The sequence below is a fragment of the Mesoplodon densirostris genome, chromosome 6 (assembly GCF_025265405.1).
Source record: "Mesoplodon densirostris isolate mMesDen1 chromosome 6, mMesDen1 primary haplotype, whole genome shotgun sequence".
Classification (NCBI taxonomy): domain Eukaryota; kingdom Metazoa; phylum Chordata; class Mammalia; order Artiodactyla; family Ziphiidae; genus Mesoplodon; species Mesoplodon densirostris.
In genome coordinates this window covers 112,678,408-112,695,951 of record NC_082666.1, presented here as the reverse complement: position 1 = coordinate 112,695,951, position 17,544 = coordinate 112,678,408, and the positions used below count along the sequence as shown (strand labels likewise).

At 37.3% G+C, this 17,544-nt stretch overlaps 1 protein-coding gene across 1 annotated transcript in view; it reads left to right on the top strand.

Annotated features, from left to right (window-relative positions):
- Window positions 1-17,544, top strand: part of LOC132491692 (serine/threonine-protein kinase MRCK alpha-like) — a 41,329-nt gene that overhangs the window by 10,952 nt on the left and 12,833 nt on the right. The window contains 7 exon segments of the mRNA XM_060100524.1: window positions 1,046-1,151; window positions 2,737-2,873; window positions 3,509-3,628; window positions 3,630-3,649; window positions 13,045-13,126; window positions 14,742-14,958; window positions 16,073-16,135. Of these exon segments, the coding sequence (XP_059956507.1) occupies window positions 1,046-1,151; window positions 2,737-2,873; window positions 3,509-3,628; window positions 3,630-3,649; window positions 13,045-13,126; window positions 14,742-14,958; window positions 16,073-16,135 (745 nt within the window).

Sequence of the window (17,544 nt, the reverse complement as noted above, 5' to 3'; positions counted from 1 at the left end):
TGATTGTCAGGTGCTTAGAAGTGACTTGCCAAAAAGTCACAAGATAATTAATACTTTGGAAACCTAGAAGGATTCAGGGATTAGGGACACCAAGTCCTTTAGGAGGCAGGGGTGACATGTGGTGCTGAAAAGAGGGGAATAAATTGAAGATCTGAGAAAAATCAGGTAGCCCCTGTACACACTCAGGGCCCATGGCAGGGATTGCAATCTGGCCAAGTCACAAGTCAGGAAACAGAGAAAATGAAGGTGAGAAAATTTCCTAACTAGTATTTGGAGAAACCGGATTTTGTTGTAATTTAGATATTGCTAATTTACGATAACAATAATTTCAGGTCAAAGAGGCATTATACAGAAATGGAAAATCCATAGTGGATTGTCAAATTGTTGATAATTTTGTGAAGACATCTGCAGTTTTATTTGTTGGGGTTTCAGCTAGAAATTTCAGTGTGTCTTCCACCTAGAACATGTAATATGGCTTGCTTAATCAGAGTGTTCCAATTCCTGGAACACATTATTTTTTTATTGATAATAGAAAATGAAACACATAATTTTCTATAGATATAAAATTTTAAATTATTCTTTTTTTCCAAAGAAGGTATAAAAACCATATTATTTTTTGTTACCCCTCCCCAGTAAATATATTTATACATAGGCAATTCTGACTCCATTCATAGTTAAGGAATCATCTGAAGAATTTATCAATCTAGAATTTTTAAATGTTCAGGATATATCAGCTCACATAAAGTCCAGGCTTTATTTATTTGGTTCCAAATAGTAGTAATGAACATTTGATAACCACTTAAATAATTCTCCTTCTTCTTCTCCTCCTCCCTTCTCTTCTTGGTAATTTCTGGATCCTTTAATCAGTATTTTCCAACTATGAAGTAATTAGGAGCAAGAATCTTAAATGCTGGTAAGAAAAGGTGGAGCTGCTTATCTTGCATATAAAATGATACTTTGGGCAGGGTGGGTTGAAGGAATCACCAGAATCACCTTTTCATAGTTATTTAACCATCGATATGTGTTTGGTCTCTTAATTTTGTAGTATAAGACCCACAGGTTTTTCCTCACGTCCTTTACCGTTCCCACCAAGTGTCACCAGTGCACATCTCTGATGGTGGGCTTGATAAGACAAGGCTGCACCTGTGAAGGTAAGACCCGAGGAAGGGACACATGGAGTCAGAGCCATAATACTTGTACCTAAGTGTTTTAGTCAACTCGGTGGTTTAGTCAGCTGCCATAACAAAGCACAGAGACTGGGTGGCTTCTAAACACAGTCATATATTCCTCAGTGGCTGGAAGTCTGAGATCAGGGCACCAGTATGGTCCAGTTCTGCTGAGGACCCTCTTCCAGGTTGCAGACTGTTGACTTCTTGCTGTGTCCTCACGTGGTGGAAGGGGCCAGGGAACTCTGTGGGGTCTCTTTTTTTAAGGGCATTAATCGCATTCATGAGGGCTCCACCCCCATGACCTCCCAAAGTCTCCACCTCCAGATACCCTTACATGGGGATTAGGATTTCAACATGTCAACTTTGAAGGAACACAAACATTCAGTCCACTGCATTTAGTTGGTAAGAAGAAATTTCGTTCTCTTTGAATTGGAGAAGCATGACGGTGAACTGATTACTTTACTAAAAATTCCTCTGAATCTGTTTCATATGAACTGGTGGTCATTGGGCGCATTTGGGGGGGACCTCTGCATTGTGCAGCTCCAAAGAGTCTCATGCCCTCATAGCCTGTGTGAACAGCACCCCAGGGAGGCATGCTGTGTAGCCTGCAGGCAGGGCCACACTTATTAGGAAAATGTGTTTAATGAAATTTTGTTCTCTGTAGCACTAGTAGAGTATGAGGACGACATTCACCAGCTTATGTGACAGGAAAATGGAATATTATCCTTGAGTTGTAATCCTTTTATTTTACTCAATGAATTTATTACAGTAGATACCGTTGAAAGAAAGAAATATATTTTTGGAAATATCAAACAGTGGATCACAGTGCTACACAGGCACCTCATACGTCATCCTAGGGAACAGACTCTGTACTCATTGGTTTCCCCAGCCAGTCCTGTCGAGTGTCCGTCCTCTCAGGGACACACAGCACTGAGCAGGACAACCTTCCTGCCCTCAGCATTGTGAGAGTCAGAGATGCCTTAACCATAAATGTGTCCTAGCATATTAAAGAAAATAGGATTTTAAATGGGGAATTATGTGCCCATACAATTCTCCTAGGGCAGCACAGAGACAGGCTCTGAGCTGAGCTCCCAGGAGCATCTCCTGCTGCCAGCAGTACTCAGTCTCTGCTGAGCCTGGGACGGCTCCACCATTGTCGCAAGAAGATGGTGAATCTGGAAGCTGCCACCACTGCTGCAGCCCTCAGAACCTGCAACTTCTGCCAGAGTCAGGAAAGACGTTGTTGCTGCAGAGTTAAGAGAGCTTCCATCAAATTCAGAAACCACGACTGCAGCTGTGACCTCACACTCCCTCTGTCAAGATCCAAGCCAGTAAAATGGATGTGCTACATCAGGCATCTCTCCCAGCTTGACTCAACTCAAAGTCTCACAGAGAGTTATCTTATTAGTGGAGCTTACATCAGGTCCAAAACTTAGTTCCAAGGGAGTCTGGGAAATGTAGTTTTTAACATTTCACCTCTACAGTAGTAGACAGAATTGCAATGGGGGTTGAGGGAGTCAAACCATCATATCCCTTACAATCAAATCTCTTTATTTCCCTCAAAAAGCATGTGGGTTCTCATGTCACACAACCTGTGTAGAAAAAGCTCCAAAAGCTTGTCCTGTGCCTTTTCATCAGAAGAAAGGTGCCTTCTGTCTAGACCCACAGAAAGGCATGGGAACAGCCTATGAAGGCCATGTCTGGGTAAGTGTCAATATTTTTGTTTCAGATGAAGTCTTAAAGAGTTTATTAATCACTTTTCACAATGTGTGCACAATATTTTTCAGAAATATTTATGATATGTTATTAATTATATGTTATTATATGTTATTAATTATATGCAATTGAAAATCATCTGAAGAATATGATTTCAGAATAAAGTTTAGGTGTCCCTGATAGGATATTTTCAAATTTCCCAAAGTTTTCTGTTTAGACCTTACTTTGCAATGAATAAACGCTAAAATCCCTTCTAATGATGTAACTTTGACTTCCGGTCAGTAATAATAAATTATGAAACTAAAAGTGAAAGAATCTTCTTCAGAAATATTTAAAATCTGAGTTGAATTTGAGGCTACCAAAATTGAATTTAATCTTATGTAGAGGCAACGCTGTGACTAGTGTTAATGGAAATGGTATTGATCTTATTTTCACAACCCAAGAATTGTTTAGTCCTCAAAGGAATTATGTTATATAGTTCTGTTCCAATCTTTAACAAGTGGTAGATTTGTAACACATTTTTTTCATTTTTATTATTTTAATTTTATATGTAATAACTGGGTAGTATGTGATGTTTCAGCTTGGATTGCTTTTATTTGTCTTTTGAAAAATAAAAACTAAAGATTCCAAAGAAAGCAGAGATGAAAAAAGGATGGCAGAGGGCATTGGCTGTAGTGTGTGACTTCAAACTCTTCCTGCATGATATGGAAGAAGAAGAAGACTCAAAACCCAATGTTGTAGTTAAGTCAAGTGATTGACATTAGGTAAGCTTCAAAAGGGAGAGTATTTTTAATCAAAAAATCTGGGAATAAAAATGGTTTCTGAAATTTTTAAAAATAGTGTTGTCATTTAACTTATGATAAATTTCTAATTTTCTCCATTGCCATGTGAACTTTAAAATAGAAGATTTCTGACTAAAGTTTGCATCATTACCTCTTAGTTATGGATTACAATTGTGTAATATTTGTAAGAGTTTATTTATTTATTCTTTTTAGTCAGAAGTTTATATTCTTATTGTGTGTGTGTGTGTATGTATGTGTGTAGCAGAAAAGGAAATACAACCTTAAAACCAGATGCTCTTTATATTGAGATATAATTCATATATTATAAAATTCACCATTTAGGGCCTCCCTGGTGGCGCAGTGGTTAAGAGTCCGCCTGCCGATGCAGGGGATACGGGTTCGTGCCCCGGTCTAGGAGGATCCCATATGCCGCGGAGCGGCTGGGCCCGTGAGCCATGGCCGTTGGGCCTGCGCATCCGGAGCCTGTGCTCCGCAACGGGAGAGGCCACAACAGTGAGAGGCCCACATACCGCAAAAAGAAAAAAAAAAAAAAAAAAAAATTCACCATTTAAAAATGGGCAACCCAGTGGTTTTTAGTATATTCACAAGGTTGTAAAACCATCACCACAATCTATTACCCCCCCCCCCCCCCCCCCCCCCTAATTTTAGAAACATTTCACACACAAAAAGAACCTTTCATAAAAAGAAACATTTAACTTAATAGCAGTCCTCACACCCCTGCCAGCCCCCCCCCCCCCCCCCCCCCCCCCCCCCCCCCCCCCCAGCAACAATTAATCTGTTTCTGTACCTATGGATTTGCCTATTCTGAATTTTTATATAAATGGAATCATACAACATGTGGAGTTTTGTAACTGGCTTCTTTCACTAAGCAGAATGTTTCAAGACTCACCCATGTAGCATGTACCAATACTTCATTATTTTTCATGGCTGATGCCGTTTATCAGTTTGAGAAAACGGCCTTCTCTTCCTGGTTTGTTGAGTGTTTTTATCTGTAAGTGGTGTTGGATTTTGACAAATGCTTTTTTTGTGTGTATTGAGAAGATCACATGATTGTTTTCCCCTTAATTCTCATGATGTATTACATTAATTGATATTTGTATATAGAACCAATCATACATTCTGGGGATAAATCCCACTTGGTCATGGTATCTAATCTTTTTTATAATATGTAGGATTGGGTTCAATAGAATTTTTGAAGATATTTGCATCAATATTAACACAGGATATTGGTCTATAGTTTTGTTGCCTTGTGATTTTTTTTTTTTTTTTTTTTTTTTTTTTGTGGTATGCAGGCCTCCCACTGCTGTGGCCTCTCCCGTTGCGGAGCACAGGCTCCAGACACGCAGACTCAGCGGCCATGGCTCACGAGCCTAGCCGCTCCGTGGCATGTGGGATCTTCCCAGACCGGGGCACGAACCCGTGTCCCCTGCATCGGCAGGTGGACTCTCAACCACTGCGCCACCAGGGAAGCCCAGCCTTGTGATATTTTTGCCTGGTTTTGGTATTAGGATAATACTGACCTCAGATTAATTGGAAAGTACTCTCTTCTTTTTTATTTTTGAAAGAGTTTGTGAAGGATTGGTATTAAATATGTTTGGTAGAATTCACTAGTGAAGTCATCTGGTCCTGGGGTTTCCTTTATGGGATATTTTTTGATTGCTAGTTCAATCTCTTTACTTGTTATAAGTCTATTGAGATTTTCTACATCTTCTTGAGTCGGCTTTAGTACCTTGTGTTTTTCTAGGAATGTTTCCATTTTCTTTAGATTATCTAATTTTGGGGGCATACACTTGTTCATAGTATTCCCTTACACTTCTTTTATTTTCTGAAAGGTCAGAAGTAATGTTCCCACTTTACTTCTGACTTTAGTAATTTGAGGTTTCTTTCATTTTTTCTTGGTCAGTTTAGCTAAAAGTTTATCAATTTTTGGTGATCTTTTCAGAAAAAACAACTTTTGGTTTTCTTGATTTTCTCTTATTTTTCTATTCTCTGTTTTATTAATTTCCACTCTAAACTTTATTATTTCCTTCCTTCTGCTTGTTCTGAGTTTAGTTTGCTCTTCTTTTCCTAGTTTCTCAAGATGGAAAGTTAGGTTATATATTGATTTGAGATTTTCATTCAATTATCCTTTCTGACCCCTTTTCTCTCTCCTTTCCTTCTGGGACTCCCATTATATATATTTTAGTATTCTTCATGGTGTCCCAAGGGACTCTGAGATTCTATTAATTTTTCTTCATTCTTTTTTCTTTCTTTTCTTCAGATTGGATAATGTTAATTGACCTATCTTCAAGTTCAGTGATTCTGCTTTCTGCCTGCTCAGTTCTGTTGTTGACCCCTTCTGGTGAATTCTTCATTTCAGTTATTGTACTCATCAACCTCTGAATTTCTGTTTGGGTTTTTTTTTGGTATTTTCTATTTCTTTATTTATATTTCCTACTTGGTGAGACATCATTCTCATACTTTCATTTAGTTCTTTAAGCATGATTTCCTTTAGGTCTTCAAACATATTTAAAATAGCTGATTTAAATATTTGTCTGGTAAATCCAACATCTGGGTTTCCTCAGAGATAGTTTCTATTGATTGCTTTTTTCCTGTGTATTGGTCATACTTTTATGCTTCCTTGCAAGTCATACAGTGTATATTTTTTTAAACTGGACATTTCATATAATACTATTGTCAGCTCTAGTTATCAAATTCTACTTCTCCTCCAGGATTTGTTATTGTTGTTTGTTGTAGTTGTTTGTTTGTTCAGTGAATTTTTCAAACTAATCTATAAAGTCTTTATTCTTAGTCATGTGTAGTTATTTGATGTCTCTACTTTGTTAGCTTAGTAGTTAGCTAATGATTTTGCAGAGATTTCTTTAAACATCTGGAACCAGTGAATCTCCCACACTTTGCTGAAGAGCTCTGTGCGCAAGTGGGGTCACTTCTTCAACACTCAGGCAGGCAGTTAACAACACATTATACTTGTGCAAAGCCTCAAGAATATTGGAAGAAATAATGGCAGAAAACCTCCCAAATTTGATGAAAAACATTTATCTATGCATCCAATGTCAGCCAGAGGTGAGAACTTATGTCCTTCTCTGGTCTTTCCTGAGCATATGCATAGCCCTAGGTATGTTCACAGTTCTATGCATGTGCATGATGCTCCAGATTCTTAGCAATATGTCAGACCTTTTCAAAACCCCTATGGATATCTCATTTTCTAGCTCTTCCTTTTAAGAGTTTTGGTTAATTTATTATTTTGTCCAGGTGTTAAGCACTGCATAGGCAGCTATGCAGTTAAAATCCTTGTATGAAATAGTTTTTTATAAGTTCCCCTTGGAGAATAGACTTTTCCCTGGGAGACATCTGAATCAAGCCTAATACTCCAGCTCCTTTCTCCTTCCTCCTCCTTCTCTCCAGCTCCCTCAGGTGTCCAGTGGCTTCTAGGATGCACTGTGAATGCAGGCTGCCATTTTTCAAGGCTTCTGAGGAGCTGAAAATGGAGCATGGGCCTAGGGCGAGTTAAACTACCACAAAGCTCATACTTCTTACCAAGATTCGTTTTTTTTAATTTTATTTTAAATAAATCCTCCTCAGATTGCCACAAACCTTGGTTAATTTATAGAGTTCTAAAAAAGTTGTTTCTGATGAATTTTGCTAGTTTTCTCATTTCTTTTATGAAGGAGAGAATCTTCAGAGATCCTTACTCTGCCATTGTTGTAAATGTCACTCCAGACACTCTTTAAGTGCTTAATAAAGAATATTGAATCGGTGAACTTATAGAAAGTGTATCCTTCGGGGAAATGCAATATGTTCTCTGCTCCCCCTGATTCTTCTGCATCTTTTCGGCTCCTCTACACTTTTCTCTTAGTGTCTCTGAGCATCTGTCCTTGGCCTTCTTTTCTTCCTTCTCTGCTCACTCCCTGGGTGGTCTCTTCACTTTCTGTGGCTCCAGGTAGTGAGACATTTATTCATAGTATTCCCTTATGCTTCTTTTCCAGGTGTAACCTGCACTGTGATGGCTGTGTGCTTTCTCAGCCTGAACTTTCTCCCTATCACAGATTCTGTGGGTCTCTACATTCATCCTGTCTTATTTTGATTCCTTACTCACAAACTTTGTTTTGTATTCTTCACCTCAGCTAATGTCATCTTTGTCAGAAATTTGGTATTACCTTGAATAACTGATACAGGAAACTAGATAATCTTGAAGGTGACCTTAGAAAGTTACTCTTGATGTAGATTTTCAATAAGTTGGTTTGGGAGTGTGTGTGTGTGTGTGTGTGTGTGTGTGTGTGTGTGTGTGTGTGTGTGTTTGTTTCATTTTGGGGACAGGGAAAATTAAAGTGGTGCTGGAGCCAAGAAGTCCAGCTTACAATTGTCCATCCTTCAGATCAAATGAGTGTCTGCATTAAAGTGGTGGCTGCAGGAATTACAGAAGAAGAGACAGGTGCAGGAAATATTGCTAAAGTGACCTCATGGGACATGGTGAGTGGCAGAAAAAGGAAGATGAAGAAAAGATTAGCAATACCAGGTGGTACTGAGGTTTTAAGTCATCAAGACTGAAAAACTGAGGGTCACATTGACAGCTGTAGGGATATAATGTAGAATGATAGCATTGGGGTAAAGAAATGAGTTTGTTCTAAGTGTTGGAGAAGCCAAAAATTATCAAGTGAGCTGAATCAAACAGACTTCTACTTTCAACCAAGATGGAGTAACAGGGGCCATATTTATATTTAACCTTCCCCGTGAAATAACAAAAGAACTGATTTAAGGTTCTGGATATCAGACAATGAAGGGAAATAAATGCGGTGAGCTCTATACTTGCCCCAGGTTACTGCCTTGTGAGAGTTTCCAGTATATAACACAGAAAGTGGAATCCCAGGCAGACCCAGGTGAACTTCCTGAACTGAAGAGATGAAGCTGAGAGTCCAGAGAGACCCGGTAGCCAGAGTTCACAGGACAAAGTACAGAACTAGAGAGAAGAGAGTGAGGGAGAGAGAGAGAGAGAGAGAGAGAGGGGGGGAGGGAGAGATTGAGAGCATGCACTAGCTCTGCATGGATCTACAGAGGATCTAGCTTGAGTATTCAGCAGATTACTGATCAGCACATGCATGTGAGGCAAACTACAAAATGTTAGCAAAACGAATCCAATATTATGTAAAAATTACATTGCATTTTGAGCAAGGGCAGTGTATCTCAGGATAGCTGGTTTATATTGAAAAATCAATGTATTTTACCATATCAACAAATGAAAAAGATCATGTCAGTAGATACAGTAAACACATTTGACAAAATCATATATTCTTGATGAACACTTAGAAAGGAGCATCTTCATCCTGATAAAGGGCATCTATGAAAATCCCACAGCTGACATAATTAGTGGCAAAAGACTCAATGCTTTCTCCCTAAGATCAGGAATAAGACAAAGATGTTCGGTCTCAACACACTTATTTAACATTGTATTGGAAATCCAGGCCAGGGAAGAAAAAGAAATAAAATACATCCATGTTGGAAAGAAGGAAGCAAAATTATTCATAGACAAAATGAATATCTATGGAGAAAATTCAATATAATCTACAAAGAAGCTATTAGAACTAATAAATGAATTTAGCAAGTTTGCAGGATGCTTGATCAATATATAAAATAAATTGCATTTCTTTATACTAGCAACAAATAATCAGAAATCAAAATTAAATAAGTAATGCCATTTGCCATAGCATCAAAACATAGGGACTTCCCTGGTGGTCCAGTGGTATAGAATCTGCCTTCCTATGCAGGGGACACGGGTTCAATCTCTGGTTGGGGAACTAAGATCCCACATGTTCTGGGGCAACTAAGTCTGCGAGCCCCAACTATTGAGCTTGTGCACCTCAATGAGAGAGCCTGCCTTCTGCAAACTACAGAGCCCATGTGCTCTGGAGCCCTTATGCCACAACTAGAGAGAATCCCGCACACCGCAACTAGAGAAGCCCAAGCACCATAAGGAAGATACCGTGTGCTGTAACAAAAAGATCCCACAGGCCTCAAGGACGATCCCATGTGCTGCAACTAAGACCTGATGTAGCCAAAAATAATTTAAAAATAAATAAGGAAAATAAATAAAATAAATATTAAAAAAATACTTAGAAATAAATCTGACAAAAGATGTGCAAGACTTGTACACTGACAACTATAAAATATTGATGAAAGAAATTAACAAAGATCTAAATAAATAGAGAGAGACTGTGGTCATGCATTGCAGAACTCAGTATTTTAAAAATGTGATTGTTCTCAAAATTGATCGATAGTTTTAACACAATCTTAATCAAAATCCTAGTAGGCTTCTCAATTCTTTTTGTAGAAATTGACAAGCTGATTCTAAAAGTCATAGGAAAATGCAAAAGAGTTAGAAGAGCCAAAACAACTTTGAAAAACAAAAACAAACCTAGAAATATATATAATATTTCTAATATACATATAAATATATTTATATATATACTTTTAACATGCACATAAAATATACTTTCATATATAAAACATTTGTAACTATGTTTCTGAATTTTATGTTACTTTAATATATACAATATTTTCAACAAGTTGCAAAAGCTAGCAACAAATGAAATTGGAATTTTAGATATCTATGTGTAAAAAAATCAACTTTGATTTATACTTTATACAAAATTTAACTCAAAATAGACCATAGAACTAAATGTAAAGCCTAAAACTATAAAGCACCTAGAAGTAAACATGGGAGAAAACTTTTCTGATCTTGGATAAGGCAAATAGTTCTTAGATACAACACAAAGCACAACAGGTAAAATTTAAAAATTGATAAATTGAACTTCATCAAAATTCAAAACTTCTGCTCCTTGAAATACATTGTCAAGAGAAGTAATAAAAGCTGCAGACTGGGGGCAAATCAAATATCTGACAAAGGATTTATATCTAGAATATATAAAAATTCTTAAAACTTCATATTGGGTTGGCCAAAAGGTTCATTTGTTTTTTTCTCTAAGATGGCTCTAGTAGCACTAAGTTGCCTTTGACTTCATTTGAAACAATTTTGTTAGATTGTATGTGACAGCTGTCATATCAGTGTGCATTAAAAAAAAACATCAAAATTGGTGAATTTTTGTGTAGCCATTTTAATATTGAAGATGGAAGGAAAAAAGCAACATTCTCGGCCTATTATGCTTTATTTTTCCAGAAAGGTAAAAACACAACTGAAATGCAAAAAAGATTTGTGCAGTGTATGGAGATGGTTCTGTGACAGATCAAACATGTCAAAAGTAGTTTGCGAAGTTTCGTGCTGGAGATTTCTTGCTGGATGATGCTCCACGGTCGTGTAGACAAGATGAAGTTCATAGCAATCAAATCGAGACATAAAATGAGAACAATCAACGTTATGATTATGTGGGAGATAGCCGACATACTCAAAATATCCAAATCAAGTGTTGAAAATCATTTGCACCAGCTAGGTTATGTTAATATCTTTGATGTTTGGGTTCCACATAAGTTAAGTGGAAAAAACCTTCTTGACCATATTTCCGTGTGCGATTCTCTACTTAAACGTAATGAAAAAGTTCCACTTTTACAACAAATTGTGACGGGCAATGAAAAGTGGATACTGTACAACAATGTGGAATGGAAGAGATCATGGGGCAAGTGAAATGAACCACCACCAAACCACACCAAAGGTTGGTCTTCATCCAAAGAAGGTAATGTTGTGTATATGGTGGGATTGGAAGATAGTCCTCTATTATCAGCTCCTTCGGAAAACCAAACGATTAATTCCAAGTGCTGCTCCCAGTTAGACCAACTGAAAGCAGCACTCAATGAAAAGCGTCCAGAATTATTCAACAGAAAACACATAATCCTCTATCAGGATAACGCAAGACAGCATGTTTCTTTGATGAGCAGGCAGAAACTGTTACAGCTTAGCTGGGAAGTTCTGATTCATCCTCCGTATTCATCACACATTGCACCTTCGGATTTCCATTTATTTCGGTCTTTACAAAATTCTCTTAATGGAAAAAAATTCAATTCCCTGGAAGACTGTAAAAGGCACCTGGAACAGTTCTTTGTTCAAAAAGATAAAAAGTTTTGGGAAGATGGAATTATGGAGTTGCCTGAAAAATGGCAGAAGGAAAAAAAGGGTGAATACAATGTACAATAAAGTTCTTGGTGAAAATGTGTCTTTTATTTTTATTTAAAAACCGAAGGCACCTTTTGGCCACCCCAATAATAAGAAAATAGCCCAATTTTTAAAAAATGGGCAAGGGATTTGAAAAGATACTTCAATAGAGAAGATACATATGTCAAATAAGCACATAACAGATACTTACATGCTCAACAACATTAATTATTAGGTAAATTCAAATAAAATAGCCATGAGGTACCACTTCACGTCATAAGAAAGACTAAAATTAAAAAGATTATTTCAAGTATTGGGAGGATGTGGAGGACCTAGATCTCTCATATATTGCTTTGTAAATCATATAACCACTGTTAAAAAGAGTTTGGCAGTTTCATAAAAAGCTAAACACACACCTAATATATGATCTAGTCATTCTCCTCCTAGGTATTTCTACAAGAGAAAGCATAGCATGAACATTCATAGCAGCTTTATTTAAAAGAGTCCCAAACTTGAAACAAACTGAATGCCCATTAATGGGTGAACGGATATGTTGTGGCATATCCATACAATGAAATATTACTCAACAATAAATAGAAATGAAGTATTCATCCATGTGGCAACAAGAATGCATCACAAAATTGTTATGCTGAGAAAAAGCCAGACAAAAAGACCACATATTGTATATTTCATTTCTATAAAATGTTAGAAAATGCAAATTAATCTAGAGTGGCAGGAAGCAGATCAGTGGAGGAGGAGGGAGGAGTGCTAAGGAGGCGGGGTAGGGGTTGCAAAGCTGTACAAAGAAACTTTTGGGGGTGATGGTCATGTTCATTATCTACAGTGTGGTGATTGTCTCACAGGTGTACACATAAATCAAAACTTACCTAATTGTTCACTTTAAAAACGTGCAGTTTATTATATGTCAAGTCTCTCTTGGTAACATTTTAAAAATATACAGATGAGCTGATCTGAGGGCACATGGCCCATATTCTAGGGACCATGGCTTTGGAGTCAGACAGGTGCTCCTTCCTATTTCCCTGTGAACGGTGAATCAGGGACAGCTCAGAGTTAACTTGCGTTTTCTGATAATATGCGACAGGCCAGGTACTGCTGATACAGTACTTTGACCACTGTCAGTTACCACAAAAAAGAATGTTAAAAATCAGGGAAATTAAAATTGAGGATTATGGTTGTGTCTTGTATTATTCACTTTCAGGTGATTCTACTCACTCCCAGTGTCTTGCTTTTCCTTCAGGCACGGAGCACTTTCTGTTAGTTCAGTCTGGCCCTCTGATTTTATTCCTGCAAGGAGAAAGGAAATGCCTCGTATGTTTAAGGTAAGTGTGCATACTGCCATTGGATCCCTTGTATGTTTTGTTTCATCCCTTTTTCGCCTGTTCCTAGGGGTCAGGGCTCCTTGAGTTACTGAAGGTACCTGGAGGTTGAGATTTTAGAAGTGATGTGAGATAGTTTCCCTCCCTCTCCCACTTGCCACAAGAAATCTAGCCCTTTATTCTTATTGAAAAATACTATAAATAGCTTTTTGCAGGTGTCACATCTTTCATTCTACAGTTAAATCTGAGACTTAAAATACAAATATTCCTGAGGGTGTCCATTCCACACTAAGGTAACAGGACAGATATAATTCATAGCTGAGAACAGGGGAAGCTTACAAAGCAGAATGGTACTGGGGTGGGGGGTGTGAAAGAAGAAGGAAAAAACAGTAATGGAGGAAGAGAGACCATATACTTCCGGATCAGACATAGAGGAAGGTCGTCGATTCATGGACCTGCAGTAGCATGAATATGCAACTTCTAAAACTAGAGGTACTTTGTAAAATAAGTCTCCTCTGAGGCAACATTTTGAAGTCATAATTCAGATTCAAACCAAGAGTACAAAATGGAAAAATTGGGGAAAGATGTTGTTTTACAAACTCTAAAAAATAGACACTCTGCTCTTTAAAATTCATGTAAAAAATAAAAGTGATTCTGGAATGGATTAAATAAAGTGACAGAGAAAGCAAAGGACGGTTATCCCCTCGAGACCCATGTGGTTAGAGTCAACCTAGGAATCTTGGTTTAACACAGGCCAGACAGGAGTATTCTTAGTTCCTTAGTGCAAAGATAGACATCTGTTTAGACTGTACCCAACCACCAAGAGACTACAAAGACCTGGCCATTTGGAATTGACTTACAGTGGGAATTTATGATGTCAGTGCTGCTAACTTCATGCTCACAAAAGAAAGTTTTATATATAAATTTAGAGTTCTACTAGCTTAATTATATATCTTAACATTTAAATCTGATTTGCCATTTACTAGTATAATGTAAGTTATAGGCATGTAGCCAACCAGGAAAACATAAGTGTTTTTGAATATTTCTAACTTAACAACAAAAAACTCCTGAACATTCTGTAATATTACAATTGATTATGATGATTGCCATTGCAAAACACATTGCCGTTTCAGAGATAATCTAAAGATGCAAAGCTGTGTGCTAGAATTAAAGAAATAGACTCAGAGTGGAGGTTCTGGCATCAGACTGCCTGCATTCTACCCTGCTGTGTTCCTGTCCTCTCACTGATAAAATGGAGAGAATACCAGTAACTACCCACTGAGGTTTCTGTGAGGATTCAATCAATTAACACATGTCAATTTCTTAGAGCAGTTCCTGGTACAGTCAGCATTCAATAAATGGTAGCTATTTTCATTTGATGAAGTACAAGATTTTAGGTGGTCAGAGAACACCGGTGGTTTTATGAGGATCAAAATAGAAGTGATTCTGACACTTTGCTTTTGGCCTGCTTCTGATACTCACTGTCATCTATTTCACTATTAGGAAGAGGGTAATGTTATTACAAGTGTCGTTTAACAATGGTGAGTTTTATGAAAAATGCTAGACAGTCTGGCATGTTTGCTTTCTTATAACCTAGATATTCCTTAAATCATTCTAGGTCACAGCTTCCCAGCTCTCAGCACCTAGTAATAGATATTCAATCCCAATCTTAGCAGATAGCGAGAATGAGAAGAGTGAGTGGGTGGGTGTGCTGAGTGAATTGCACAAAATATTGAGAAAAAGTCATTCCAGAGACCGCTCAGTCTATGTTCTGAAAGAGGTTTATGACAGCAATCTACCCCTGATCAAAACCACCCAGACAGCTGCAATCATAGGTATGGATTTACAACATTTATCCCACTAGGTTCCTACCCTTCACCACAGCCCCAATGTTGAAATCTGAAAACCTTAACTTTATCCACAATTCATTTGTCAGCAAAACCTGAGTGAATGAGGCTTACCTGGGGGTGGAGGGTTGTCTTTCCACTTCTATCCCACAGCTACTCATCAGATTCTCTGCAAAAATATATTTGATTAGGCGATGGCTCCCCAGGCCCTGCCTAGAAGGGTGTTTCTTTAATCTACCTTTCAAATCTTTTCAATCTACCTTTTCAAGTCTGAAAAATTATGAGTTCCCAAACACATCTGGCCCCAAACACATAAGAAGTGTGACCCTGTGTGTAACTGTGAACTACCTACCTTAAGGGCAGAGACTGTCTTTCAAATCCCAATGCCCAATACTCAATAAATAAGTGAAAATCAAGTGAATCAATGAATGAATTGCTAAGATCAATCCTGAAAGTTTTATCAATAGACAAGAAAACTTGCATTTCTTAAACAGCATTTCTTCTGCATTAGATACTGGTGACAGTAGAGCCACTTAACTATTTCCTCCTGGGGGTCACGGAGCTAGTTACTAAAGTTCATGTGTTAAATGCAGATAATTCCAGTTTTTCAGTTATGGAGAGGATTAAATGAGCTTATATATGTAAAGTCTGTGCTTTGTATTTAAAGCTTTCACTTAATGTGCTATCTTTGCACTTTTTTAGTTCTCACTATGTTGTGACATACCTCCCCATGCCAAGGTCACCAAATTATTTTATAAAATTTTTTCATTCATGAAACATCACTTATTTATAGCAAATTTGACAGTTTATCATACTTGAATATTATACTTTCTCCAAGTATTCATAAAGATTACTTTGCAAAATGATCTTTCTGTTGAGAAAAGTAATGTTTTATTATGCTTATTTCTGTAATGTGAAAGAAAAATCATAGTGCCAATTATTTATTCTTATGTTTCTTTTCACTGTAGTATTGTTAAATATATATTTAATTTGACTTAGAAACTTTTTCAACATTGATAAACTTGTCCAGTTTATCTTATTAGCTTCACTTAATGTTTACCCCCCAAAATACTTGATATTTTAATTTATGTGTCAAATATAGATCACAAAAGAATCGCTCTGGGAAATGAAGAAGGGTGATTTGTTGTCCACGTTACCATAGATGGTAAGGAGAGTATTTACTGTTCTGGAATAACTTTAAACTCTAATAACAATAATATCAGGTTGTTCTCTTCTTTTCTGTAACAGAAATTTTCCACATCTGGTTCGATGTGTTTTCAAGTCAAATGATGACTTTTCTACTTTCAGAGATCCATAATCTTCCAGAGCCCAAATATCTTAAAAAAATTTTTTTTTATTGAAGTATAGTTGATTTGCAATGTTGTGTTAGTTTCAGGTGTACAGCAAAGTGATTCAGTTATACATATACATGTATTCATTCTTTTTCAGATTCTTTACCCATATAGGTTATTACAGAAGATTGAGTAGAGCTCCCTGTGCTATACAGTAGATCCTTCTTGGTTATCTATTTTATATATAGTAGTGTGTCCAAATATCTTCACAAGTGATTTTATCTAATAAGTGCGCTGTAAGAACTTAGTTTACCATCTTCAAGTTGGTTCATGAAAGGAAACACTTCTGCTTGAATCCCCCTCCCCCACTAGTACATTGACACCACAAAGAGTAACAACATAAAGTGAATACTTCCCAGATAAGCAGAGTTCTCTGTTTCTGTTTTTGTTTTGTTTGTTTTTGTTTGGCTCTAATGGTTGTTTGAGGGAGAAATGAGGGAGTAGGTGAAAGAAGGGGAGTCATTGTAATATAGATGTTCTCTTGAATGTCTTGCACTCTAATGATAAGTTAGTTAAAGGAGAACCTGCATTTGAAGGGCATTAGCTATTCTCCATTGAAGGCTTCCCATGCTGTGTGGGTGAATCAGTCCTGGTGAGGAGACCCATGAAAGGTCCACCAGATGCCAGCATAAGAGCAGGGACTTGTCTCTTTTTGTTCAGCACTGTATCCTATGCACTTAAACAGTGCCTGGCACATAGTAATCAATCAACAAATATTTGTGTAATAAAGGAATCAATTTAGTGCCAGAAAAAAAAGGACAGTTTTTTTCCCTAAAGAAGCAGTATATTGGGAGTTCCCTGGTGGTCCATTGGTTAGGACACGGCACTTTCATTGCCGGGGCCCTGGGTTTGATCTCTGGTCGGATCTAGAACCTGCAAACTGCTCGGCAAGGCCAAAAAAAAAAAAAAAAGAAAGAAAGAAAAAGCAGTATATTTCCACTTTTCAGACATTGAGGGTGTTCGCCTTGCTGTGTGGAATCTCAGGACTGAGTTTAGTGCTTTGCTAATATTATGTTTAAGGTAATTATGTTATCTATGGAATAATTACCTTTTTTTTTAACCTATATAATTTTTGATCTCTTATCCTCTTCCTATCCCTTTTTGGTCCTTCTCAAACCTACCCTTTGAGTTTATGTCTGTGATTTTATTAGAACCTGATTTAAACCCATTGGAGTAATAATTGGAAAGAATTTTGAAATAGGAAAACATTCTTCTGCACAGC